The 25,971-nt window shown below is 34.8% G+C and overlaps 1 protein-coding gene across 1 annotated transcript in view; it reads right to left on the bottom strand.

Annotated features, from left to right (window-relative positions):
• Positions 1–829: 829 nt before the first annotated feature.
• GALNT3 (polypeptide N-acetylgalactosaminyltransferase 3) overlaps positions 830–25,971 on the bottom strand; it is a 46,830-nt gene continuing 21,688 nt past the window's right edge. The window contains exons 2-11 of the mRNA XM_004375560.2: positions 22,298–22,921; positions 18,119–18,291; positions 13,798–13,947; positions 11,830–12,064; positions 11,259–11,376; positions 9,549–9,749; positions 7,155–7,286; positions 6,848–6,949; positions 3,045–3,197; positions 830–1,948 (exon numbers count right to left, since the gene is read on the bottom strand). Coding sequence (XP_004375617.1) covers positions 1,826–1,948; positions 3,045–3,197; positions 6,848–6,949; positions 7,155–7,286; positions 9,549–9,749; positions 11,259–11,376; positions 11,830–12,064; positions 13,798–13,947; positions 18,119–18,291; positions 22,298–22,812 — 1,902 coding nt within the window. The 5' untranslated portion in view covers positions 22,813–22,921 and the 3' untranslated portion in view covers positions 830–1,825. The remainder of the gene's footprint in view (positions 1,949–3,044; positions 3,198–6,847; positions 6,950–7,154; positions 7,287–9,548; positions 9,750–11,258; positions 11,377–11,829; positions 12,065–13,797; positions 13,948–18,118; positions 18,292–22,297; positions 22,922–25,971) is intronic.

The raw sequence follows: 25,971 nt of genomic DNA, 5'->3' as shown, positions 1-25,971 counted from the left end.
AAGAGCAATATTTGCTCCTGGATGTTCACGTATAGAGTAACAAATTGAGAAACAGAAAATTGTACATATCAATGGGCACTAGTGCGTATTTCGTAATACATATTATTAGTTATAGTAATAATCTCTTTATTAATAAAATATCAATATGAATGTGAGCTGTCATCAGTACCATAGAATATAACATAATAATAGTTATGTTATATATATTATTTCAAAATTATTTGTCTTTCTTTCTACCCCATGAGACACATGTTCAAGGGCAATGCCTTAATTCTGAAACATAGTTGGGCACACAGGCAGTGTTATTTGAACTGAAATAGAAGTTGGCATAAAAATCAATTAAAGAATGCCGGTTTTAAAATTCAAATCCAAAGTTACAAACAATGAGAAGATGAAGCTGGCCAATTAAAAAAGAAAAAAGCTTTCTTTTGTACAATTTCGGTTCTGTCAGGTTTAAAATATGAAGCCAACCATAATTTCTACTTCTGGAATGAGAATATAAGAAATCCTTATATAAACTGATCAAAATGAAAAGAATGTTAGAGCACCTAAGTAAGCATCATACTTGTTTTTAAGTTATTCTATCTGATGTCCAAGGAATGTTATCAGAAATTCATACAAATATCTTTTTAAATATTCAATATAGAATCTTCTCTGTTCCTCATTTTTTAAGGCCATTACTATCAAATGTTTTTCTTAAGAAATATCTGATGGCTGTACAAAGAATAAGTGTTTAGAAATTCATTATACAAAATTCATCTTTCCCTCACCGATTATCAATTATACATTTTCTTTAAAAAAGAAAAAAAAAACTTTAGCAAATGATTAGAATAGCATTTAGGATTTTTTTTATTGTGTTTCCATGTAGATAAAAGTAAGGCTTTTCTGATGAAAAAAATTACAAAGACCATCTATAAATGAATCAATAACATAAAATTTAGCTTTAAAAAGAGTCAATTGAAATCTAATTTCACAAACATTCTGCATTTGAAATTTAATTTCACAAACATTCAAGATTAGTGAATTATGGTAAGGAAAAAAAAGACTAACAGAAGGAAAGAAAAAACACCTTTTAAACAGATAGTAATTTATAAAGCTTCTTTTTAAAAAAATTGCTTTTGGAAAACACACTGTATAGTTATTTAAGAAAAGTCATTTAAGGAAGACTTAAGTGCTTCAAGTGGAGTGGGCTTCAGACTAAAAAATATTTTAAATTTGCCAAGAAATTAAAGAGTTAAAAATATTCCTCTTCTTATTCATTTAATTTGATGTTTAAGGAAACACTTGACAGACAAGTTAAACAAAAGGCAAAATAGTTTACCTAAATTTTTAAATAATAAATTCTAGATCTATAAAAATTTCCTGGATTGTGCACAAAGGTCAGTGTTTGACCTTCATTAATCTATGTCTATGTAATTAAAAAAATACAGTATCAAATCTTTCTCCCTCCCCCCAAAAAGTAGAGGAAATATTTTAAATTGTGAGTGTGTGAATGTAGCAATGCATATTCTTAAGTATACAAAACGCACAAACATCACTTTACTTGGCAAATTATTTTCTTCATACTGTAAACACCTCTTCCCCTACACCTGGATATTTCAAAATAGTCTTTGGTATTACTAATTATTGTGCTTTGAAACAGAAACTTAAAGGATTTCTGTAGCAGTGCTATGTAGACATTTTAAGATATAAATAAGAAAAATGCACTTGGAATAAGTTACAATTAGCTGCTTTTGCATAATTTTCAAAAACTACAGTGTATGCCTAGTCACAGTTTTAGGAGAAAGGATATCTCCTTTTTCAACTCCTTAATTTTAAGGAACACTTAATCATTTTGGCTAAAAATCCATTTTTGGAGTGAGTCTGATGGATTGCATGGCACTAAGCTTGGATGCTCTCCATTGGCTGAAAGGCACATTTTTAAGAACGAATTATACAGAAGTTGATCCTAGAATAAAAGGAAAAACGAAAGGCATTAAATTTCAAGACTCATAGTTAACTAATAAATATGAAAACTACTTTATGGTGTCATTGAAGCTACAGGGTGACTTGCATACAAAATGTGCATCCTTCTTTAAATCTCCCTAACATCAACTATGATAGAATCTTGGTTTCTGGTTTAAACAACACCATTTATGCCATTATCATTCAGTTCACTTAAGGTAAATGAAGAGAGGTAGACAGAGAAAGCTCTGAATAAACTTTTCAAACAAGAACCATTCTATCAATATAAGTGGAAAATCTTTTTAAAAAATCATAAATCATAAAAGCCAGTTATTACGGTGTTCTAGTTGCACAAAACAATTTTCAGGTAAGAATTGCTATCCTCCAATGAGGTGTTAAAACGTGTTTAAAAACAATCTTTCATGTATTTTCTCTTAATTCTAGATTCATAAGAAAGTACTAAAACAAGGGAAGAAAGAATTAATCACTTCAGATGATAAAAAATGATTTTTTCTTTCTGCCAAAGGAAAAAAAAAAAGTGATCATTGCAAGAAGCATGTTAGAAACCCTCAAAAGTCAAAAAAGTGTAACTATTATTAATAATTCACAGAAGTGTTGATCTGAATAAACCTTACTTCAACCAAGCAACTTTACAATTATTTTGATCCTCAGTGTATTTAACTCATAGATGTTTTATAGATTATATATATATACACACACACACACACACACACACGTAGACATATATAATAACAAAGTTAACAAAGGCAGAGAAATTCTGATGGATAGTGTTAATGTACTATATTTCACATTTTCCCAGATAAGCAATTGTTGTTCTAGGGTGCAGTCAGACTCAATTCTGACTCATAGCAACCCACATGATAAGAGTAGAACTGCCCATAGAATTTTCTTTGCTGTAATCTTTACAGAAGCAGCTCTCCAGGTCTTTCTCCCGTGGAGCCGCTGTATGGGTTAGAACTGCCAACCTTCGGTTAGCAGTCAAGCACTTAGACATTTGCACCACCAGGGCTCCTTAGATAAGCAATTAGAGCTAAAAAAAAAAAATTACATAAAGGGATGAGTTAATTGCACTGAGGTACCTTCTGGATCTCCCATATCTGTTCTCCAGCAGCAACTGTCTTGTGACCTTTGTAGGTACATGTTCTCAGCTGAACAGGACCTTGAGCAGCATGAAGACATAATTCCTTCTGGATGTTATGCCGGATTTCATGCTGAGTGGAGTATTCAAAGTACTATGGAAGGAAGAGTGCTGTTACTGACAAAAGCATCCTGTGTGCTCAGTTTCGAAAGAAAAAAATTGACCCAGTAAAAAAATCAGCAACTTCTTGAATAACAAAGTCATGTCTACTTCAACAAAATAATATAATAAAAAGCTATAAGAAACACGAGTTCTTATGATAGAAGACACTATAACCTTCTTTCAGTCTATCACCCACACTTCATGAAGAAGGTACTGTATTTCTCCCCATACCAGAAATTGGAAGCTATTAGGTAGGATGGAGACTATAACAGGCTTTCCACAGAAATGTGCCCGCAAAGTTCTAATAAGCACATAAGTTTATGTCTCTTCCTATCTGCATGTCTTACTTCTCCCCTACTCATCTCAATTAATGGCATTTCCACCTAAGCTAGGAACTATGGAGCTGTGTCCATGCCTCAGTTTCCTCACCTGTAAAAGGAGTAATTTAATAGCTCTTAACCTATACAGTTATGAAGACAAATGAATCAATATATGGAAAGCACCTAGAACAATGACTGGCACATGGTAAGTACTCAATAAATTTTAGTTATTGTTACTATTACTAATGCTTCTCTCTCCCTCCACATCTCTTAGTTCTACTTAGTAATATTTTTTCCTCTGAAATGTTACTGTCCCATCCATCCTCACTTCAGTTTTCTCACTTCTCTTGTTCAGGCCCTCAGAATCTCTACTATAATACCTCCAGCTACCTCCAATTTCTGCTCCTATTATCTATGATCCACTCTGCTGCCAGAGCTATTCTTTTATAACATTGCTGTGATCCTCTACTTTCCCTGTTTAGGTGAGTCACCTGTGTTGCTGAGATAAAGTCCACACTTCTTAATTGGTATATGAAATTTTCCTTTTTTTTTTTTTTATCTTACATGAACCATTGCCTCAATTATATACTATGCTCCTTCCACACAATTCTACCAAAGCAGGATGTGTATATTCTTAACTCTAAGACTTTGCTTTACTGTTCTCTGCCTGGAATACCCTTCTGACCCTGTCTGCCTGATTAGCCCCTTTTCATCCTTCAAGAGTCAGCTAAAGTATAACCTTGCTTTTTTGGCTTCCCCTGAGTTTGTCCAGCTGTACAAAATAACACCCTTTTCAAGGTTCCCACACTACCTCAAAGATAACTTTTATAGTACTCTATTAGAATTCTGTGTGTAACTAGCTGGCTTCCCCATAGACCAAAGTCAGGCAGTATATCTGTAACATTCATTACAAATCAAATATTTAATAATGTTGACATTCTCAAGATGAAATAAATTAACATAACTGATTTTCAATAATGAAATAATTAGTAGTCACACTAATATTTATTGAGCCCTTATTATGTGCTGGGCAGGCATTAGAGTAGGCACTCAACAAACGTTAGCTGAATTAACAGGGCAACGTATCTTTAGTTACCCTAGTTTTAATCTCATGCTTATTTTCTCTCTTCCTGCAAGTATAACTTCAGACATTTTTATAACTGGTAGTACTTCTGATAGAGGCACTGGAAGAAAATGGGCTCAGATCATGAAAACAGCATTCTAGTTATACTTCTCTAGAAAAGATGGACCTTCCCATTGCCAAGATGATAAGGAAGCCAACTGCCACATCTTTCTCCCACAGAGTGGCTGGTGGTTTCAAACTGCCAACCTTTCAGTTAGCACTTAACTACTGTAACACAAGTGCTCCTCTGAAGGAGGGCAATACTGCATAATACACAGAAACTGGACCGCAGCCCCCATCCAACCATGACTGGATTTACTGACCTAATAAATTCTCTTGTTTTTTAACAGTTTCAATTGCGTTGGGTTTTCTGGTACTTTTAGCCACCGCACCTTAATTGATACCTGCCATTCAGGCCAAGAGGAGCCCTGGTGGTACAGTGGTTAAGCACTTGGTTGCTAAACGAAAGGTTGGCAGTTTGAACCCACCAGCTGCTCCACAGGAGCAGGATGTGGCAGTCCACTTCCGTAAAGATTACAGCCTTGGAAACCGTATGAGGAAGTTCTACTTTGTCCTATAGGATGGCTATGAGTTGGAATTGATGGCAGTGGTTTTGGTTTTGGTATAGGCATACATATGTATACGTACACACACATATGTATATATGTATGTATATATACACACAAACACACACACATATCTCCATCCCATTTCAGAATTACATCTGGACTGTCCAGCAATGGATCCTGTTCACCAGTTCTGGCTTCTTGGCTGCTGTACCATCTATCCTTTGTAGATTGATTGGTTTAGGTAAGTAAGGACTGGGGCTACATTAACCTGAGGTCAATGAGTAGGAAGAAATACGGAAGAGTATGGATCCCAGAAATAAACTGACCCATCCTTCCTAAAACTGACAATCATCATGGAGCCATCCTATTACAATAGGGCATCACGAATATTTAATATTCTGAAAATCCTCCACATACATCTTAGAATATAGCTACACCCAAATGCCTGTAGTTCCCAGAAAAGACAGCACCTGTCCTTAGTACCTTTCTTCACACTCTTCTCATTCTGTTCTCTTTTCCATCAGTCACCTCACTAACTCCTACTTACCTTTCAAAAAAAACAATTTTTTTTTTCAAGTGTCATCTTCCCCAGGAAAACGTATGGGCACCCAGTCTAATTCAGACACCCTCCTACATATCCTCAGAGCGCTCTGAATACTTTATTCCAGACCATATCATACTAACTATAACTGCTCGTTTTGAAATATAGATTTCTGGAAGAAAATTGCTAGGGCACAGCAGACTAATGGTATCAAGGAGTCACTCAGTGAATTTGTTGAATATATAAATGAGAGAAATAGAGTCTAATCTTCCCATGAGTTAATTTGCAAAAGGCAAGGAAAGGAAGTTAAAAACTGGAAACTCAGTATTTTAATATGTTCTCTGCACATAACCAGTTGCCATCATAGCGACTCCATGAGTGACAGAGTAGAACTGTGCTCTATAGGGTCTTCAATGGCTGAGGTCTTTCCTCTGAGGTGACTCTGGGTGGACTTGAACCTCCAACCTTTGAGGTAGCAGCCAAGCTCATTAACCATTTATACCACCCGAGGACTCCTCTCAGCCCACAGGAGGCCAAATAGTAACATTTAGCATTTGAGTGTTAATCGTTAAAACAGTCAAAGAATGATAATAATCAGGGATGTCACCAATCAAGCATAATCAAGAACACATCTTTTTAAAGAAGATGCTGAAATAATATTATGGCTTACAAAAATAACTTGCAATTCTACTCTTTTGGTGTTAACACTTGATGCAATCTGATATTAAATCCAGCTAAATATGGCCTTTATGTATTATCTTGCAAAATCACCCAGTCAATAGTTATGCAAATGTCAAAGATCTTCTGCATAGAAGAGCCCTTTTTTTTTATTTCAAATGCCATTATTCTATTATCTTCTCATTTGCCTTTCTACTGAACAAACAAGCAACTTCAAATTGTATTCAGTCAGAGGGAAAGTCAAAATAAAGTACTCTACAACTTTAATATTAATTGCCAAACTGAGTCTAAAAACATTTTTGCCCACCAGTTTACCTGAGTATAAAACTAATTAGGATATCTAGAAAATATACAACTTACTTGTGCTTGTAAGTGCTAATGAAATGGAAGGATTTTTAATGCACTGCTCACCTGGTTTCCCCCAAGTCCATGACATGTATACATAATTAATGGTTTGCCTCCTTGATTATTTTCTCCAACATCCAGACATAGATGCTGACCAAAGCTTTTAATCTAGAAGAAAAATTTCAAGTTAAAAAATCTATTTTTAAATCTATGTACTTTAATTTTTTTCAATTAATTTTAGGGAGCAGTGTTAATAATAATAATGTAAAATCTTAAATGCAATAAATCAGAAAATATTTCAGCAATTTTCCCTGAACCACATAAATGTTGGTGGCAAGAAATGTGCCAAAAAAGGGAATAGGAAAATACTCACATATCCAGATACAACAGGATTAAGGTCTGGCACATACACTTCAGGATAAATAGTGTTCAGATACCATGTAAAATTTTTACATTGAAGGCGATGCTTTATTTCAAATCTTTTTGAAAGATCACCAAATGATTTCTGGAGAAAGATGAGAAACGAAGGGGGTGCTTAACAAACCTGCACTGGGAAACGGCTTCAAATGCTACTCTTTGAATTTTATTTAGGTCTTTTTAAAAAATCCCGGCTAAAATGCAAGATGCAATTTAACTGCATTCACCATTCATTCAAACATGCTGACATGATGCTATTTTATTCTTCATTTGTGCCATAAACCTCTCCCACAGTGAAATGCTGGGGCAAGGGAATGAAAGTGGGAGCACCCAAAATTTATCCAGTGATCTGTAAGGTGAGAAGTGAGAAAGCAGGTATAGATAAGCAGTGCTAACATGTAATACAATTTATATTTCTTCTCCAGTCAAGACCACAAAATGCAACACAGTTAGGAATAACTTCTTTAGTTCAAGAGAAGTGTTGCCTACTCCTAACAATATACCCAGACTTTTTTTTAGTTAAATGCATTTTATTTTCACTTATTTTAGGGTACTAAGGGACTAAGAAAACAAAAACAAACAAACAAAAAGAGTACTATTAAAAAGGTATCTGGCCTACAGGCAAAATTTTAGGGAAACATTATATTTCATACCTAAATTTAGGACAGAGTAGAACTGCCCCATAGGTTTTCCAAGGCTGTAATCTTTACAGAAGCAGACTGCCACATCTTTCTCCTACATAGCAGCTGGTGTGTTCAAACCTCCGACCTTTTGGTTGGCAGCCGAGAGCTTAACCACTGCGCCTCCAGGGCTCCTTTATGTAAAAGTAAATAATCAAGCTTATCAACTCAACTATGGAAATATTTTCTTATGCCAACTTCAATGTCTTGAACCAAGGCATTTTGGCTAACAGTATAAGGCTCTCGGGAGCCCTGGTGGTGCCGTGGTTAAGAGCTTGGCTGCTAACCGAAAGATTGGCAGTTTGAATTCACTAGCCACTCCTTGGAAACCGTATGGGACAGTTCTATTCTGTCCTGTAGGGTCACTAAGAGTCGGAATCGACTTGACGGCAACAGGTTTATAAGGTTCTTGAGACTTCTGGCTAGCTTATGCATTTTACTAGGTAGGCTTATTTGCCTTGTGGGGGTAAAAAAAATGCTTGCTGGCTCATTAGTACCTCTGTGGGTGACAAGCAGAGCATGGGCTGCACTTAGAACCCATGTGCCTGCTGAGCCAGATACCTTTGTGCAGTACACAATCTACCCAATTTGTTTTGGCCGCCTTGGGTAAAAAGATTGCAATCTAACCCAAAAGTGCTCTGAGTTTGCATCTTACTGACAAGTTACAGGGAGACACTGGAAATAAAGAAAAGGTAGAAAGATGCAATCCGATCTTTCTTTACCAGGACAGTCAAAATGTTGACACCCTGGACTCCTGAGAAATACCCACCAAGTTAGCCCTATTACCTACAAAGAGGTCAGTGCCTGGACTCCTGAGAAATACCCACCAAGTTAGCCCTATTACCTACAAAGAGGTCAGTGCCACTCACTGAAGCATGTTGTTAAATTGATAGTACTTTTACCACGTCCAATTTTAAGACTGTTGGAGCTCAGTTCTATTGCACTGGGTATCAAGATTTTACAAAGTTTTTATCTATGACAGGTCAATAACAACAAAACACCATACATTTGATAGTACTTATTGCTTTCTTATTTCCCTGTGGGATAGGTGGGGCATATATTTCATCCCTGAAGACAGGGAAGAAGAGAGAAGGAGCGTGTTAAGCATACACTCCATGTCCAGCAACCTCTCAACCACCCTGTGAAGTTGTGTCTTTGTTTACAATCTCCCAGGGGCTTTGCCAAGGTAACACCTCCAGTGAGTAGTGGAACCAGAACTTGGGGGAGGGGAAAGAAAGCTTTGACATTTCCTCATTCATTCTCATGTCACACTATGACTTTGTCTCTATCTCCATGTTCAAAACGCCACTTAGCACCTTGGTTTATGTGTTCATCACATTTCCTAAAATCAGTAAAAACAGGTTCCACTTAATCTTATTTTCTTTGAGTAAAATACTGAATCAAGGCAGTTTTGAAAACTAAGTATCTTCCATACTAAAAAGGATACATCAGTTAGAATAGCTGAATTTTTTTTAAGCAATTCTCTTAACATTTTCTTAAAAAAGGAGAAAACTGACATCAGTAAGTTATATTTTTAAAAAGTTAAAATAAAAAATCCAGCTTCAAAAATAATTATATTCCTGTGTTTTATACCTGAGACTCAAATAAACAAAAGGACATAAACTCGGTGTGAATTTTTATTGTAATCGAATTAGTTAGCTCTAACTTACTTGTCTAACAATTTTTGCTGCATCCGTGTTTCTTCTATAAAATATTTCCTTGTATTCATCCATCCAGACTTCTGCAAGGCGAACTTGGTTGCGGGCAATCACCTGAGTGCCTTTTGGAAAGGTATGAGGGCTTTTGCTGCGAAAAACATGTCCAACAACAGAGCAAGGCATAATCTCCAACTGCCCACCACATTGCCATACCTGATAATTAATGATATTTGTTTAAATTTACAGTATTTTAGGAAGATCAAAGTGTTGCTTTTAAGTTCACCTTTAAGATTTTAATAAATATATAGAGAAAACAGATTTATTACAACTTCACAAATAACGCCTGTCTTAGGTTCTTAAATATAAAGAACAATTTTATTAAATTGTACAGATACTGAGTGAATAAAAGTACATTTTTAGAAAGAAAGTTAACAGAAGTTATTCCAGATTTTTACAATAATGGATTCCAAAATTTCTCTTTTTTGCAAACAATTACACGAGCACTTAAATTGCACAGGAAGACTGAAGGCTCTTGTGAATCTGACTTCCATCTTCTACAACTTACATGGTCATTTCACTTGAGCAACGGGGTCTTTCTTCTATGAGATGAACTAGCTGTTTGGGAACAAGTGAACCCACCATCCACTTATTCCTTGCATATTCAATTTTATAATCAAGAAAACAATTCCAAACAGGCATTATTACCAAAGCTCAATCTAGTAACCTTGTGAAGCAGTTGGTCATTATAAAATAATGCATACTTATTTAGAGTTTCAAAAAACTTATCTGCATTAACTTTAAATAAAATGGCAAATCATGAAACCAATACCTTTTCACTTAAATATCTTGAAAATTGGTCTTGCCAGAAATAATCACTAAGCAAAAAATCTGAAATGAAGCCATGTTTAATAGTACATGCTAGTGTTAGGGAAAGTAATCATATTCTGTCTCTCTCCTCCCCTCCTCTTTTTTAAACAAATGAGAAAACTTAGTGATATGTTCAATTTAACGAACTGTGCTTGAGATACAAATGTGCTAGGTGTTGGGAATACCAAAATGAATAAAACAAGACCCCTATCCTTAAGGGGTTCAAGCTTGGCTAAGATCATCACTGTCAGTATATGATGGAGCCAGAGCCAAAACTTAAATCTTTTAACTCCTCATTCAGTCCTTTTTCTACCACATTCCAGCCTAAGGTATGAAAAATGAACCATAAAATCAATTGCAGGAAAATGAACTCATGAAATCAAATAAATGAGGTACATATGGAGACCATCCAAAGCCTTCATTTTGTTTCTCATATTAACTTTCAATGTGTATAGAGAAAAACCAGCTCGTTTAATCCAAAGAGTTAAGTCCAATGTCCTTTAAAATTATACATAAAATGTTTTTCCATCCTGACTCCCTTGATAATCAACTCATTTCCTGAAGCACTGGATTTAATTATATTTATCTTGGCTGGAATTCAGTAGCTACAAGTGCATTAATTGGTGTTATTGCCTGGACACAGAAGTTTAATTGATTCCTCTCTTTACATTGGCAATAACAAATAAATATATTAAGTTACATTTTAAAAGGAAATACCCTTATTCCAAACTTCCCAGCAATTAAATTTTAGAAAGCAAAGACTGGACATATTCATAATAATCTGTATCCACCAATCAGAACACAATATATTCTACTGTTTAATATATGTGCTATATTTAATCTCCATAAACTTACTCTGAAAGACATTTCTATATTTTCACCTCCCCAGATTTCCATTTCTTCATCATAAGTTCCAATATATTCAAAATATTCTTTTGATATGGAAAAAAGTCCTCCTGCAAAAGTGGGGGTTCTGAAAAATAATCCATTGTCCAATGTTGTTATAAAAACAAAAACAGCATTGTTTAAGAGCAAGTGAATCAAATTCACAATCAAATTAAATAGTTATCACAATCTCAAAGCTTTTATATAGGTCAAGAAAACTAAAAATGTTATTTTCAAAATCAAGTTCCGGGGGAAAATGCAAACATACTTTGTCTTCTCCTAATCTAGCTTAAACATTCACAAGCAATAATTATGAGGAAGACCTAAGAATTCTCTTAATTCTACTTCCTACTCAGTGACATCATGCATGAGTACCTAAGTAAATGACTTTTCTATTCCTTACACATAGAATGTGTGTGTTCTTTATATTCTTAGAGTGGATTATCTCAGAGGCAAGTGCTATAAAAGCAAACAGTACATACATATTTAAATAACCAAACCGTATGGTGCAAATATAAGACATTGAGAGCAATCATCTTACTTAATTGGGTAGGTTTCATCTTTCCTTCTTTGCTTCTCATGATCAGGAAGTGATTCCCAACCAAAGGAAAGGCTCCAGTCAAAGTTTCCACGGTTATGGTTACTTCCGTAAGGAGAAGGTTTGTTGAATTCAAAAGTATTAAGATCTATTGATGCAATATCTGGACTCACGACAGCCGTGTAGTTCTCAGCTATTCTGGCCAGCAAAGGTTCCAACCAACCATAGAAACACTCACCTAGAGGGAACACAATTTTAATTAATTTAATGAAAAAACTAAGGATTTTTTTTTTTTTTTTGGAAGAAAGTTTACAGGGAAATACCAATAACAAAGCCATTTGTGTTTTGAATATTTACATATGGGAATTTTTTTTTAAGTTTCCAGTGTGTATGCGTGCGCGCGCGGGCGCGCATGCATATGTGTGTGTGTGATGGGATGACAGTGAAATGAAAAAGGTAAAGTAAGATTCCGTACGTGTTAGGGAAATCCCCTAAAGATGATTTGTTTCCCCTTAGAAATGATGTAAAGATAACACTGGTGTATTTAGGGTTCAGCTAATGTGTTTTACTTTAAAATGGGCCGTTAACAAAGGTAACTTTGTGCTGATCAGTATCATCTTATCCAAAAATCAGTATTCCGATTTATTAAATTTGTCTCTTTGAGTAAGGTATAGTAATTGAAATCTTTATTTCTCTGATTGGATCTTAGGAGAAAATAAGTTAATGAGTCAGAATATTCTAAACAGCTAGAGAAGGACCACTCAAAGCTATCCCAGTCCTAAAGGAAAGGAGTAGGGCCCAGGAGTTCTGTGAAAGTTCCAACTCCTGGCACAGGATAAGCTGTCTGACATAATACGCAGCAAATTCAATGATGCTGACATATGCGGTCCTAATCTGGGCTCCCCGCTGAGCAGAGCTTGGCAGTCGGGGTCCAGGAAGGGCCATTACCCACCCTACCCATCATCAGAGACATTCACGGGGGTGGGGGGACCACTAGGTCTGAAATTATTTTAATTTTGGACCGAGAGTGGGAATACTGGGAAATGGGCCATTTCCTTTTTGAAAGGCCTCTCTTGAATGACTTTCAGACTCTCTTCATTTTTTAAATGCCTGGTATTAAGAGAGTACTTGATGTGAAGGCTCTAAATTACTCAAGCAAACCCAAATGTGCTTCTGTAATAATTGGAGTATGATCAAAACAATGGTGTTGGGTCAAACATAACCTAAGGACTGGCCAGTTCAAAGCCAAACACTCATACAAACATTAACACTAAAACCCACTAAGCTTATAGCTCAAGGGACTAAGTGACCTTTGGTAATACCTAACATTCCCATTAAACATCCATTCTAAAAACACTTTCTAAATGCTTTATTTAAAAACATAGGCACTGGAAAAATTTAAAATACCACAAATAACAATAGCAGCAGCAGCAACAGAAGCCAACAATGTTCATGGAAGAGATACCAGGAGAAGCTGGGAAAGGGGGATGCCTAAACTGGCATAGAAGGGCATCCACAAATCTTTGGGGGAAAAAAATGAAATATAGATATTAAAAGTATCAGTACTAAGGCAAAGTTAAATGATAGAGTTGACTATATTTTTAAAAAACTTTCACTTATTTTAAGTGTAGGAAATAGAGTAATAAGGAAAAACTTTTTTCTTTTTTTTTTTTAACAGAATGAGCTTCCGGAAAAAAACCCAGATAAGGATAACTCTCAGGGGAAGCTAAGTAACTGGAGAATGTTCAAGTTGAGGAGCCTTGAACACAAACAAGGTAAGAGCTCTGGCTAAATGGAAGGAAGTTCCTGTGCAGAGCTGCTATCTGCTTGGGCTCTCTTGCTATCATCACCAGTTGAAGACGCTGCTGAAGAAAATGCAATTAAATATTTAAAGAAAAAGCTTCCTTCCCTGATAAATCAGAAGGAGGGGGAGGGAAAACGTTACAACTATGTCTATACACATATACTTACAATGCGCATCTAAAAATGTGAGGGTCTCGGCTGTTGCTACTGATGCTCCTAGCAACCGTGCAGTGATCAGACCTTTTCTTTCTTTTTGTCTCACTATTTTTACTATTGAAAATTGTCTTATATATTCTTCTAGTTTACCATGTAAGTATTCTGTAAGAAAAAAAAAATCAGTATTAACTCTTCTAAATTTATGTTCGTATTCTAACATATGAAATATAATAAAGAAATCACAGGGCAATGACGACTCCCCCATTCATAATCTTAACAGTGGCACAAGTTCTTCCAGTAAGATGAAAACTAGATCTTTAACTCTTCACTGAAAAAAAAAAAAAGGCTATATAAGTTAAAGCAAATCTTAACTTCTGAACTACTATAACACATAACATTATAATACATACTTATCCTGTATCCTTCATATCAATAAATATAATGTATTTGGGGAGAAGTAGTAAGAGACTTCAAATGGAGCAAACCTCAGGAGTTAACAAGACTCATTTAAATGTCTGAGAACACTGACTAAGGGGTGAAAGAAATATAATTTGGCCAAAAACATGTTTGTCAATTTTTTAAATTGGTATTTAAATCTGGAAATCTTAGAAACAAATGTTAAGTATCAGAAAGATTCTCTGATATTTAGGCAGTGATCAAAATAATTTGAGACTAAAATGTTGAGAGAAAGGTGGGTAGGGAGGTTCAGGATTACAACAGTTTGGGAATATTTCTACAAGGAGCAGAAATTTTTCAAAAGTTTTAGAGGCTTGTGACAGATTTTTTTCCAGTAAAAATATGAAAGAAGAAAGGAGTATGTAAATCAGGAATAAAGTTAAAAACAGGCAAAATTTTTGCAATGAGTGTATAATTTAAGATTTACAATATTCCAATTTGGATGAGATACATAACAAGCAGAAGTTGAGACAGTAGGTGAAAGAAAAACATATTAATCAAGTTAGTCAAGTGTTGTTCATATTTTTAAACAACTTCTGAAGTCTGGTTTTTCACCATTAAATTTTTGACTCATTGTTGAGTAGATAACCAGTTCTTCAACACGGCTTCTCGGGCCCATAGCACAGCCCCAAAAGATTGGGAATGTTGAGAAGGCCAGCAGATGTCCTGGAGTGGAAGTTTGCTTCTGCCAGATTTCAGAAGCAAATTCAGATGACTTTGGTATTATCTGTGATTATACGTTTTTCAGTTCTCCAGTGGTGTAGATATGAGAGTGGCTTATTCAAAAGCTTAAACTTTCATAGAGGAGGTGAGAGACCAGGAACAACCCTTTGAAAAAGAAATCTATCTAAACCCTGTTGTCTTCGTGTAACAGATTAACTTTCTAAACACCTTCTAAGTGTCTCAAAATTAATTCTCTGAAGCACAGGCAGGATTGTAATTTGTTTTAAAAATATAATCATAGATATTTTCTGCTTTAAGAGACTTATAAAATAGGTCTTAATGGGGGTTGGTTTTTTTAATGGAGTCACTACAGATTCCTTCAATAAACCCTCTCACTGTTTGAAATTGTTAAGAAATTGTTTATTTACCAACAACCTCTGAACTTCCTATAATCTTTTGTGCCTCCTAAATTTAGTCGCCATCCACATCCCTCTTTTAGGGAGTTAGGAGCTCAAACCTGTGAAATTCAACCTCCTGGGCTCCATTTATGGCATCATTACTTCTAGCTGCTTGGCCTCAGACAAGCTATTTTACCTTTTTATATCTCAGTTTCATTATCTGTAAAATGGGGATAATAGGACCTACCCTCATCAGTGGATTTCTGGGAGGATAAAATGAGAGATTATTGCACAAATAAAGCATTTAAAACAGAGCCTAGCACATGGACTATGCTCTGAAAATGCTGATTGTCTTGTTTTGCTATCGTTGGGATTTAACACTTTCAGTGTTACTAGATTATCCACATATTTATTCTGCTTCTCTCTAAGCAAACTGAAATCAGGAGCTATAGTTTCTACTTCACAGGCTTCCTTACAGCAACTAGGGACACATTTTCCACAGTGGGTACTCATCAGTCAAAAACAGAGTTTTGTGACTGATTCAATAAAACACATTACACTAGCATGCAAACAGAGTCCTGGCCATGAAACTGTTCCAATTCCATTGTTGACTGATATAAAGAACTATAAAACTACTCAAACCCTTTGAACAAGTAGTCCTACTTCTCCTATCTTATCCATAGGTATAATCTGAGATAAGGAAAATAACATAAGCACGAGTATATTCATTGCAGTGTCACACAGAGTAACACTATGGGGTGAAAAGAGGTGAATGGTTAAGTAAAACGCACCTAGTCCACAATTGTCATTAAAAATAAAGTTTTGAAGGCAAAGGAAACAAGCTAATAACAATGTTATGTGAAAATGTCAGATTTCAAAATTGGATTTCTGACGTGGGTATAATTAGATAAACACTATTATTTAGACAGTGAATAGGAGAGAAAAGGAAAGATGAAAATGGTTGAAACAGAAAGATTTTGAAAGAATATCACTTATCATTCTGATTTCCTTTAATGCTATAATTTTGTTTGTGGAATTAAATAGTACAAGTTACCTTCAACTGAAGAATTACCATGCCCCCTCTTGCCCTACTACTTGCAAAATCAAACAAAATAAAAATCGTCTGAGAGGAGTTTCAAAAAACCAAAGAAGCGGGAGCAATTTCTAAGATTTTTTAAAAAGGTATATCATATGTAAAGTGTACAGAATTTAATGAGATAGCACTTAAAACTCCATGAACTGTGGCCCAACTAGACAGAAAGAATATGAAAAAACTCAGACCAGAATCAGAAGTAAATAAATCAGTTGATTATAAAATGAAGTAGCTTGGGTAAGGATACAGGAGATTCAAATCAGAGTTCTCTAGCATATTACTTGAATCCAGGGCACCTGAACCATAAAATTTCCCCATTTGGAGGATAGGTTTCACCTTCAGTTCAAAAATCTCTGGTAATAAGCAACTTTATTCCAGCTAGATGTTAATTTAGGAGAGTGGTGGCGCAATGGTTAAGAGCTACAGCTGGTAACCAAAAGGTCAACAGTTCGAATTCACCAGCCTCTCCTTGCAAACCCTACGGGTCGGTTCTACTCTGCTCTATAGGGTCACTATGAGTCAGAATTGACTTGAGACATACAACAATAGATGTTACTTTAAGCACACAACCTCAGTTCACTCGGGATATTTTATCTTGAAACATGAGAATGTTTAGAATTCCATGTAGAGATGATTAAATAAACCAAGTTAATAATTTTATGTTTTATTTACCTGTGATAATTTCTGAAATCTGGATACATCTTATAATTGATGGCATGTCACTTAATAGGTAGTGTTTTGTTTTGTTTGTTTGTTTTCTTTTCTTGCAGTACTTAGAGTACCTTTAGCAATCTGGTTCCAAATCTGGACTCATTCAGGAATAGATTTTGTAATCATTGAAATAATCTGTGTATGTTTGATATTTAAAATATTTGTAATGTTTGAAAATTTAGCAAATTAGAGTATTTGTCAGATTAGGCTTGAGATTCCAATTTTGAATGTACAACTTCGTAACTAATTTTTGACTTATAATTTTAAATGGAAATGCATAAAAGCACTTGGCTAACTTTGTAAACAGTATTGGAATATTTAAAAGAACCAAAATAAAACAGAATATGGTAACTCTTTGGTGATTTTTAAGTACTTATTAATATTATTTATTTAATAATTAATATAGTATTCATAGCAACTCATTTAATCCTTAAAACAATCCTAGGAGTTTTGTATTATTTCTGTATTTCCTCAATTCTAAGATGTACAATTTGATACTTAGTATAATCAGTGGCATGTTAGTTTAGTTGGCCATTGGTTTTTTTTCCCCTTTTCTTTCTTTCTAGTAGTTTATAAACTAATGGTATATCTTACAATAGATTTGATGAAATAAGGCATTATCCCCATTTTACAGATAAACAAACTGAGACACAGAGGTGAAGAAACCTGCCCAAGTTTCACAGCTGGCTAGGACCGGAGATGGGATTCAAACCAAGGCAGTTTGGCTCAAGCAAGGCTCAAGTCTGTGCTCTTGCCAACTATGCTGTACAATAAACGGCTCACACTAAGATCTATAAAGCTATGAAAAATGATGTCTCATGACATTTCTATACCCCAAAATATACGACTATGGACACTCCTGGATTCTGCTTTCATCCATCATACATACTATCCAAGCTACTATATTCAGTCTCTGAGCTGGCATACAGACAGCACAATATAACCAAATAGACTTTGGACAGCACCATATGGATTTACTCAGGAAATAATCTAATTGCATGTGCTTTCTTACCATCTACACTAGCATCATCCACCAAAATTATTTCCTTCAGCAGTATGGCAGGTGAAGAATACAGCACACTGTGGACAGTCCTAAGCAGCGTGGACCATGCTTCATTGTGAAAAACTATTATGACACTGGTGGTAGGCAGGGGAGGGCAACGCTTAAATTTTTGTTCAATACATCTAGAAGAAGTCAAAGAAAGAGAGGTACAATTATTAATTTTATTATTGTATTTCACAGCTACACCATTACTAAAATTGTCATTATTTAACCTTTATCACTTTGGAAATGGTGCTCTTTTAATGCTATACAACTGTAAATAGACCAAAATAAAAATTTTTACCAGCAGACTATTTATGGACAATCATGCCCACTGATATGGATTACAGCATGTCAAAGATTACAACCTGCTATTGTAAGCTATCTGAAAAATATAATATTAAATACAAATAACTCCTTAAATAATGACAATTACTTATAAGTGAGATAGCATGTAAAAATGACAAATACTTGTAATTGCTAAAATAAAAGCCAATTTTTCCTCCTTCCTAGCAGAAATCATCCATTTTTCTTATTTGCAACTTTAAAAACTGTATAACCTTAATAAATAATACTCATCTTTTTTAGAAATTATTTTGTTATTTTTCCAAGTATATAATATTTTCCAAAGTTTATTTAATTAATTTCATAATCTATACATGAAACAAAAAGGAGAAAGTTAGCTTACCATAAAATCTATTTTCTTATGGTGTTGATTCAGTCAGCAAGTACTTAGTAAGTACTTACCATTTGCCATGTGTTGTATAAAAGATTCTGCTCCAATAATCCAATACATTATTTAATAAAATAAGATTTTGCATTTTAAAATTTCCTTTAAAAAAAACCATATTTAGAAATTCAAAATAAAAGTTCTACATCCATGTTAAAAGTCACAAATAATCTTTCTGAAAATCATAATGGAATGAAAAAACAATAATCTAAAGCAGGTTAAATCCTGTGCTCTTATCTACTCAAGATACAAAATACTCAACATTTTAAGCTTCCGCCACTATCTGAAATGTTGATGGGCACAAGGAAAAGACCTTAAGTAGTCCTTGGCTGATTACTGGTATTATCTCTTAGCTAGAAATATTAGTTATAAATTAATCTTAAATTCATTTTTTTAAAAACTGTCTCCCTCAATAGAAATGAGCTTCATATTAAGCCACTGGGGTATGGGTGGCCTTTGAGACTAGACCACAGTCCCCAGCCCGCAGAGTTTCTGTGAGGATCCGATGAGGTAACATATAAAGGAGGGCTTCACAACCCTGAAAAGCCACACAGAGTAAACCTAGGACATAAAATAAAACATGTATGGCCTATGGAAAAGAAAAACAAATTAAGCAACTGTATTTTTAAGTTCACTTAAAAACCACAAATGGTTTTACAATTTTAGGCAACAGACTATGAAATCCTCCCACACAGTGAAAAGGCACTATAAATACAGTGTGTGAACAATCAAGCAGTGCTGTGCAAACCCAAAGATAAGGAGGTAAATCATTGACACATGGAAGAGATAGGAGGCCAGCACGCTTCAGTTGCTCTGCCAGGGACACCATGGAAACCATAGCCCCCAGTATAATAGGGGACTGGGAAAGCCACCCTAAAAAAGATACCCTACAAACTCTCTCATTAGTTCCTTCTATAACCACACCTTGATAGGAATTGGTTACAGATCCTTTTCTAAAAGGAGATCTTTAGGGCAGAATAAGTAGTGATATAAAAGGAATTAGACTGGGGTAGGGCATCAAGAGAAGGGATTGACAGAATTGAGTGAGAAAAGGAGAGGTGGGTCTGAGTGAAAGTGATTTTCCCTCTGGTGCCTTCATGATTTTAAAGCCTTATACAAACCATGGTCAGAAGGCAATAACGACATTCTTCCTCACTGGTAGATGAAAGCAAATTATTCTAAACTTTGGATAAACTAACAATTAAAAATAAACTCCAAACACAGACTATTCATAATATACACTTGACTCACAATTACACAGCAACCAATGACTAAATATAAGTGTGTATTTTTAAGATATAAAGGTTTATAAATCAACATTTAACTGTAAGCAAAAATTATGAAAAAGTATATAAAACGGTATTTTCTTTTTTGAGGAAAAAAAAGGGAAGAACAACCTTAAGATTCATTATCTTATAAGCATTTTGGGAAGGGAGTGGAAATTTGGGATTTAAAAATAAAGTTACTCCCTATATTTATTTACCATGTAGTTAATTAATACATTATTAATCAAGAAGTACAAAAAGATTTTGAAGATTTAAAACAGAAAACAACAAAAATTCACACTCATAAAGTGTTACCACTTTAATCTTACAAAGCTTTTCCTCAGTTTAAGCTAGGATTTATCTGCTTACCTGATAAATACTAATAATAGGTTAAAGTGTCAGGTTGTAGCATAATGCAAGTGATAAGAAAAATTCACAGCATGATTTGATAAACTCCATTTACTTGGAAACAATTAACATGTTCAACTTATGCTTTAAATTTTTTTTTCACCTATCACTAAAATAGTGCATTAGGCTAATTTGCCAGAGTGACTACATATTTCCAGTCAAACCTTTTGAAAAGTTTCACATACAGAAATATGCTTAAACTATCAGTCACATGACTCCCTGGCTTTTGGAGAAACTAGACATGTATTTCTAACGGGCATGAAAAAGACTAGCAATTGTAAGTAGGTTAAATTCAAAGTAACAGACTATTAAATCTTCACCAACTCTACACAGTTCTATGTTCTCCATTCCTATCCAAAATAATGTTCTTAATGTGGTTGGTGGTTTTTCAGTTACTTAACAATTAACATTATGAAAAATTATTGCAGCTTCTCAATGCTGCTATCAGAAAAGCAGCTCATCTTGAATTGACACTAATTGTCGTGTCAAAGAATAAAAATCATGCTTCTTGATTTGTGATGTGGATTGCTTTTCAGTCAAGAACTCCCTAAAAATCAGTAAAGTGTAATATTGCATTCAAATATTAATAGAAAACGGAACTATACTGTGCCTGTTATAACAGCTAGAATATTTTATAAACATTCATTTATTTCTTCACACTTCAATTTAAAAATGATGAGCAACTTAACCTTGGTCATACAGATTAGAGTGAGAGAAATCTAACCTATGCAACTTCAATATTAAGTGCCCCCTATAGTTGGAGAAGGTATTCATGATCATAAATCTAGAAAATCCAGAATGAATCAATAGGGCTAAGTCTATCAAAGTACTTTTCTTCAGGTTCACTGCCAAATGTAATTCTGCTATAGCCAGAAAGCAAATATTTAGGTATTGTTTACTTATAGTCAGTCTATTTCATACAATCAAAAAAATCTACATATGGTTTGAAAGTGCTGGGATATATTTTAACCATTTCAGTCCAAATACAGCATTTGAACATTACCTCATATGTAACAAAATTGTTAACAAAAGACAAAAAGTCAACATAATAGAAGCTGAGGAAAAATAGTAATCAAAATCCAATATATACTTGAGACAAAAAAATAGTGACTTAATATAAAGAAATGTGGGCCTCTCAATCGCTAAAGGGAGGCCATTCTACAGACAACAAGCATTTAAACATTAACAGAACTCTAGAGAAAGAAGCATAGTTGAAATAGTAATTATAAAAATACTCTCCCTCAAAAGTTTGCAAAACACAAGGCATTCTGATATATAATTATAGCACTGAAAGTAGCCACAAAGTCTGTGACTTAGTTCATAAATCCATAAAATACTGTCTAATAGTTCCAAAATCTTGACACTTTCCTTAACCTTTCTATGCTATAGCAATACACACAGGAACAGAAACAACTCTTCCACCTCCTATATTTCCCATAACAGTCCAATATTTCCTCCTCAATAGATGAGAAAACTGAAGTATTTAAGAAGAAAGGATTTCTTTGTGGTTCTGTCAAGGTCAGATTTAGATTTCAGTTTTCTAATTTCTAAGCAAATAACTTTCCACATCTACACTGCCTTCCCAAGCATAGATAAGGGTATCTATTTTCAATAATCATAAGCAAAAAATAGATTAAATAAAAAGTATTTGCTGATTCCTCCCTCAGAGTGGCTAAAGAATAAGCAACTTTGTTAGCTAATCAACCTTGGTGATAAACAGTAGACCAGGAATACTCTTCAACATACTCAGGAGGTCGGGTGTCTGGTCCAAGATCTCGGTGTAAAGAAATCCTGTCACTTGCAAAAGCATTAAAACAGTGTTTTGCTTCCCCACGTTCTTTTTCCTTTTGTTCTTCAGCACTTAAATTGTTTGTCTTGAATGCTTTACCAGAAGCACCAGGTGCATTAGGATCCTGAGGTGGGCGATCAAGAACAGGTTTTAATTCTGCTGCTGTATAATATCCTTGCAAACAGGGTCTCTCACCAACATCAATATTTTGCCTAACAGGTGCTCCTATCTGCATTTTTGGCATTGCATCTTTAATATTGTTTACAGCTTCTAGCATTAAATCAAACATCTTGTTTTTGCTTTTCATGTTTCTTTCCATCCTTGATTCCTCTTTGGAATACTGAACACTTACTTCTCTTTGCATTAAAATCAAAAATATTATAAAGAAAAAAATTACTGCACCAAGCTTCCAGAACTTTTTATGGTAATGTCGTTTAAGCTGTAATTTTACTAGTCGCCTTAGGTGAGCCATTCTGACATTAAAAGCTTGTCACTTGAGAAACAACAGTTATAGTTTCCTCTGTTGCTTATATTTTTTATCATAGATTTGCTGGCAAGAAGGTTTCTTTAAGTGGTAATACCTATAAACAGAAATGATAGATGGCATTAGTAGTAGTTATATATTCCTACAGGCATGTTTCAATTCATTCATTCAACAAACAAGTGAATATAAGCTATAAACACTGTATTCTTATGGTTAACAGGAATTCAAAGATGTCTTGCTCTCAAGAAATCACACTTTTCGAAGAGCAGAGTTGCTATAATTGACTACTACATTTTATTGGCGCTGTGAAATATTAGAGATCTCTTCCCAGTATAAAACACATTCTTTGTTAACTCTGGATAATATCTACTGCATGATATACATAAATTATTTTTTATAAATATATTTTGAGTTAAAAAAAAAAAGAGGGTATTTTACGCTTGATAACCAAAGGGTCAAAGGACTTCATTAAACTGACTATAAAGAAAGGGGGGCATCATAAGAAAACAAGGGTATACCGAAGGGGTACTGTCAGGTACACATTTAAAACAAAAACCAGTTGCTGTTGAGTTGATTCTGACTAATGGCAACCCATGTATATCAGAGTAGAAATGTGCTCCACAGGTTTTCAAAGGCTCATTTTTCAGAAGTAGGATCATCAGGCCTTTCTTTCAAGGTGCCTCTGGGTAAACTCAAACCTCCAACCTTTCAGATACAGCCAAACACTCAACCGTTTGTGCCACCCAGGGACTTCACATCTAAAATAGTGGCATTTTATGTAGTTTGCTCCAACCTATGTAGCCCTGGTTAGGAGCTTGGCTGCTAACCAAAAGGTGTGCAGTTTGAATCCACCAGCCACTCCTTGGAAACCCTATGGGGCAGTTCTACTCTGTCCTATAGGGTTGTTATGAGTTGGTATTGACTTGATGGCAACAGATAGGTTTGTTTGGTTGGTTGGTTTTGTTTTCGTTTTTTTGTTCATGAACAGCTACACTAACTAAACCAATTAAGATTTATGAAGCAGTTTCACTAACAAGTAAACCAGCATTCTCTCAGAACTAAAGCTAAAGTACTGCTCACCAGATAGTACTTATGAATCCTGACAGAACCCATAAAGACAAGAAAACCAAGAGCAACTGATTTGTTGTTTTATAACAGTTATTTTAAATATCTCACACAGAAACAAAATCTAATAGCAAAAAGGAAATGGCATTAAGTGTTACTTGAAGTGTCTCTAGGGACGCTATAAAGAGATCATTGAGTTACAGAGGCAGTATTTGGTTTGAAAAAACACTGCTTGTAGTTGCCCTAAGAATTGAGCAACAAGTTTACTAAAGCCTATTTTCCACCACCAGGAGCAAAAGAAAGAAAGAAGAAAACATCAATGACATTGATGACAATCTGAATCACAGCAAAGGTTGATTTTCTTCATGATGCTTTAAAAAAAATAATAATAATAATGTGAAGGGAAGTTTTGGTGCACAATTATATATCATCCACCCTTTTGGCCTATCAATTAATTTGTGGAGGGAAAATGGCTCTCCTTCCTAAAGACTATACATATTTTAAGGAAAACGTCATTTATAAAAGTAAAATTAACTCCGACACTTTATTTAACTTTTCTTCCAAAGTTATGACTGTATTTAAAATAAGAAAAACAAGTTCTAAGATGGATTCTCTGGCCTTTAGCAGGAAAATTTTAAGCTGAATAAACAAAACTTGAATACTTAGTTCTACAGTCTACTTCTAATTGGATTGCTCTATCTTCTTTTCAGTATGGAATGGACCAATGGCTCCAGAAGATAACCTCAATAATGATGTATATTTCCCATAAAAGTGAGAGATTCCAAGATTTCCAATCTTTGGTTGCTTTACCAATCTCATATAAAGATTAAAATGACCTCTTAAGCATTTTTCTTTGTCCAGAGGCTTAGTATAAGGAATTGTAGTTATGTAATTTCTTATGTGTCAAGTTTACACTAAGCTGTAACTGCTAAAATAAAAGATAGCCCTTACCTTCAAAGTGCAGAGACTAGTATGAAATACGGCAAGTCAACAGGCAACCACAAAGTAGTGTATTATGTACTTTGACAGGAGTCCAAGAAAGAAATACGGGAGAGTAAAGAGAAATGTCAGGGTAAATTTTCCAGAGATGACACCCTTGAGCAGAATCTTGAAAGACAATTCCTAGGCAGGTAAACATGAAAGTGAAAGAGAGAATGGCAAATGCAAAGGCATAAAAGCAAGAAAAAACATGGCCAGTTCTTAATACAGCAGAAGTGGATGGCACAGGCTGGAAAGCCAGTCAAGCTTAGAAAGACCAGTTCACAAAAGGCCTTGTACATCTTCCAATGAATTTGGAATTCACCAATTTTATCCTGAATGAGTGGAATAGAAAGAATTAAATAATTTTAAGGAAGAAAGATAATAACCAAATTTATGTTTAAAAAGATCACAGTTTCCTTTGCACAGTAAAGGGGATGAATACCAAAGAGATGAGAGGAACTGGAAGGATGGAGAGGACTGTTCTAAAAGAGTCCAGGAAGTGGAATCAAACAATGAGACTTGGTGAGAAAAAAGGAAGAATTGGAGATGGATGGCAAAGTGATGACATTAACAAAGGCAGGGAATACAGAAATAAGGCTAGATTTGGGATGAGAATTGGGGAGATAATTTGTTCAATTTTGGATATGGAAAATTTGAGATGCTGGTACAACTCCCAAGACAAGGTCCAATGGTTAAAATGATATATGGACTGGAAATCAGGGAAAGCAAAGGAGTGGGGGGAGATGACAGAGCTAGATCTTTCTACAGTAGTGGTGGTTTTCCCAAAAATCAGATTTGTGGGTAGGGTGGAGAATGAGTAAGAAGTATGCAATTAATGAGGCAGTAGAAAGAGGGTTTTTTTTTTTTGGGGGGGGGGAATAAATTATATACAAGGAGTGCTTAATCAACAGGGCAACAGTCCTGTCATTGTGTATGTTTGTGTATCTACCTAAGAAGTCACTCAATGAGTAGGTTTTAGTTTAGGACACCCCTAATGAGCGAGTCAAGGAAAGCTCATGAAGGACATAGATAGTGTCTCCTTTATCCATGGTTATTTTTCTGGCACTTACAACACTGTGGGCCACATAGTGGGCAAAAAAA

Source organism: Trichechus manatus, unplaced genomic scaffold (assembly GCF_000243295.1).
Source record: "Trichechus manatus latirostris isolate Lorelei unplaced genomic scaffold, TriManLat1.0 scaffold00037, whole genome shotgun sequence".
NCBI classification, from domain to species: domain Eukaryota; kingdom Metazoa; phylum Chordata; class Mammalia; order Sirenia; family Trichechidae; genus Trichechus; species Trichechus manatus.
This window is presented reverse-complemented; position numbering and strand designations above follow the sequence as displayed.